The 3,271-nt window shown below is 70.7% G+C and overlaps 1 protein-coding gene across 1 annotated transcript in view; it reads right to left on the minus strand.

Annotated features, from left to right (window-relative positions):
- Positions 1-472: 472 nt before the first annotated feature.
- Positions 473-3,271, minus strand: part of KPTN (kaptin, actin binding protein) — a 5,140-nt gene continuing 2,341 nt past the window's right edge. Inside the window, exons 6-12 of the mRNA XM_026069806.1 lie at positions 3,069-3,173; positions 2,835-2,944; positions 2,374-2,487; positions 1,885-1,954; positions 1,516-1,651; positions 967-1,176; positions 473-852 (exon numbers count right to left, since the gene is read on the minus strand). Coding sequence (XP_025925591.1) covers positions 742-852; positions 967-1,176; positions 1,516-1,651; positions 1,885-1,954; positions 2,374-2,487; positions 2,835-2,944; positions 3,069-3,173 — 856 coding nt within the window. The 3' untranslated portion in view covers positions 473-741. The remainder of the gene's footprint in view (positions 853-966; positions 1,177-1,515; positions 1,652-1,884; positions 1,955-2,373; positions 2,488-2,834; positions 2,945-3,068; positions 3,174-3,271) is intronic.

Here is a 3,271-nt window from a genome sequence, read left to right on the forward strand (position 1 = left end):
CGAGCGCAGCTCCGCGCCGTCTCCCTCGCGGCGCCTCCCCGCGCTCCGGCCCCTTCCTCGGCCGTGGCACAATTAGCACAGGAACCAGATGCGAACGCGCTGCGGCGAGGAGGGGAGGCACCTGGCAGCGAGGCTGAGAGACTGTCGACGCCGCCGCCGCGCAGCAAACCCCGGCGAGGAGGGGGGGGTGGGGGGAGCTCGCGGACGCCTACGCGAAATCCCGGCTGGGGGCTGACCCCAGCGACGGGGGCGGTCGAGGCTGTTTCGAGCGCTCGGCGTCAAACCGCTCGGCTTGCGGCTCCGAGCGCTGCGCCGGGCTCTCCCTCCTCGCCGCTCTGCGCTCCGCGGGCTGGAGCCCGGCCACGGCCCATCCGCGGGGCGCGGAAGGGAGYCGGGCAGCGAGAGGAGCCTTGCGGGCTTTTCCTGGCACCCTCGGGCATTCCTCGGGGAAGAAAGGGCTGCCAGCAGGAAGCTGGGCACACGTGCGCGTTTACTGGCTGGGGCACGACAAGTTTACATCCAAGTTGGCCGTAGCCTTGCTAAGACCGAGGCCAGGATCCACCCGGGCTGGCTCCTGCCTCGGTGGCAAGACTGGAGGATTCTGGGGGTGTTTCCCCACGTTCAGCCTCGTCCCCCGCCAAGGCACCGTCCTCCTCCGCCGCCTGGTCCCGCGGCTCTCGACGGAGCCTCTGATGCGGCCCGGCCGCGCTCTTCGGGGCGCCCCGCCGCCACCCGGGACCGTCAGTCCTTCGTCGCACCCGCGTCGGTGGGGCCGAGGCTGCACTGGGCTCTGCGCGCCGCTTCCCAGCGGAGCCGCTCCAGGACGCACTGGGCCGTCTGCACCAGGCTGTGCTGCAGCCGGGAGAGGAGAGACGGGGGGGGGTGACGCCGCGGCACGGAGAAGCCGGACGCCGATGCCACCAACGCCATGTGTGCGCCCCGCTCCGGGACGAGCCGCCCGCTCACCTGCAAGACGTGGAGCCCCTTCAGGCACACCACGGCCAGCTCGCAGAGCCCGTCGGAGGTCAGGTCCGCGTACTCCATGGAGAGCAGCGGGCTGGGGAAGCTCCGCTTCCAGAGCAGGTGGAACTCGCCGCCCCGCGGGGACGCGGCCGGGGACCCCGCCGCCGCAGCCTGGGGAGCATCGGGGCTCCCGTACTTGTAGCAGAGCAGCTCCTGCGGCACAGRGAGACGGACACGTGCTGGGAAACGGCAGGCGAGTTTGAGAGGGRGATTCGCCAGGCTGGGGAGGCAGCGCAGCCTTGCAAAGCACAGGCTCAGCGCGAGAGGAAGCGCGTTTAACGCCCCCCAAAAAAAAACCCAGGAAAAGCCAAAGATCTGCTCGAGAGCTGTCTGCACGTCGGCAGAAGGAACGCGGAGGTTTAAGAGGAAACATGCAACACGCGCGTCGCGTGTCTGCGCTTCGTTCAGCGGTGGAACTGCCGGCTGCGGGGTTTCACGGCCGCGTGCCGGCACGGGCCCCGCGAGCTGCCCCGCTCCCCCCGCCCCACTCACCTGCCCGTAGGTGCCCAGGAGGATCTCCCGGGCGCCGTCGAAGTCGACGTCGGTCACCAGGGCGCAGAGCACGCTGTCGTACTGGTCGCTGCCCGGCAAGGTCACCTGGTCCCCCAAGCCCCTCGTCAGCACGTCCCTAGGGGAGCCGAGGGCGGAGGGGGAGATGCCAACAGCCAACGCTCGGCTCGGCTCGGCTCAGGAGCGCGGAGGGCACGTTCCCGCCTTGCGGCCCTCCCTGCTCCAAGCCGGGGCGCTGCCGGGAGTCACGGCACGGGGAGCGGACGCCTCCCGGAGCCGCCAGCTCCGCAGGGCGAACGCGGCCTCGGCGGGGCCTTTCTGCCTCGCCGCGGCGCCGGCCCCGGCACTCACCTGTACACCACGGAGAGCTCGATGGTGCTGGTGACAAGGACGCTGTAGCCCTGCGGGGCACCGGCCTCGCCTGCGAGGGGCAAGGAGGACACGCGGTCGGGCACGCAGCCGGCCGGCACGCGATGCCCAGGCTCCGCAGGGTGCCGGGCGAGCTGCCGGGACGCGCGCACCTCCCTCTCCCCAGCCCGCTCACGGAGGAGGAGGAGGAGGAGGAAGCCCGCGTCGGGGACGGCGTCCCCGTGCCCTTGCCCCCACGGCGTTTTCCGGGGCTGCGGAAGGGCTGTGCCCCACCAGCTCTCCCGCCCCAGCCTCTCCGACGGCAGCGGAGGGCTGCTGGGTGGGAACCAGAGCTCCGCAGAGCTCTAGGTCCCTCTGCAAGCAGCGATCAGGATTTAAAGAACAGACCCGTCCGTATTTAGCACGTCTAGGCTAAACCCACGGAGCCGCATCAGCTCTGCCACGCACAACCCGCCGTCGCCCGGCTCTCACCGCTCTCGGTCACGTCAGCGCCTGGCTCCTCCCGAGGGCAGGCCGACGGCAGGGCGAACACCAGCACCTTGGAAATGGGGCCGTCCTGCTGGATACTCCAGCTCTGGAGCACCACTGCAACGGAGAGAGCGGAGAGAGCGGCCGCTGCGGGGCTCGCCGAGCCAGGCCGGGCCGCGAGGGGCTCCCGGCAGCCGTCCTGCGGACGCCGGGAACGTCACTGCCCCATCTCCAAGGAGGACACGGCCTGGGGCAGGGAGGCATCCGGCATCAGATCCAGAGCCGAACCTGGGGCCGCTCCAACAGCTCCCGGCCCAGGGCAGCAGCCTGCCTTGCAGCASGTAAGACACGACTTAGCTGCGGCCAACGGCTACTGCCCGGAGCCAGACCGGTTCCTCGGAGCTGAATTATTCCGTGCTCCGGATACCCGCACGGAGAAGCGGGGAAGGGCAGCCGGCTCTCACCTCTGCTGGCCTGGTCCACCTGGGCAACGCGGACGTAGCCGCTCTGGCAGCCGAAGGCGGTGATGCGCTGGCCCGAGCTGGGGATGTTGCAGACGTCCAGCCAGAGCACGCTGCGGGGCGCGGGCGAGARGCGAGCCTGAGCGCGGCGCCCGCCGGGGCGGCCTGCTCCGGGACGGGAGGCGAAGCCGTCCATCGCTGTCGCGCTCGGCGAGCCGCTTCCTCTAACGAACTTACTTGCTCGGCAGCTCCTGGAGCTCGGGAAAGAGGTTCTGGACCGGTTGTTCCTCAAACTGGTGCAAACCTTCGTTCTTCACGGGAGGAAGCAGGGCGGCGGCACTGAGCGACCCCGCGGCCGTCACCTTCAGCCCTCCCGAGGCGGCAGAGGGCTCGGGCTCTGTCCTGCCTTCCCCCAGCCTCATCCCTGCCGGGGCAAACGC

Source organism: Apteryx rowi, unplaced genomic scaffold, assembly GCF_003343035.1.
Source record: "Apteryx rowi isolate R43461 unplaced genomic scaffold, aptRow1 scaffold_1061, whole genome shotgun sequence".
Taxonomy (NCBI): Eukaryota; Metazoa; Chordata; class Aves; order Apterygiformes; family Apterygidae; genus Apteryx; species Apteryx rowi.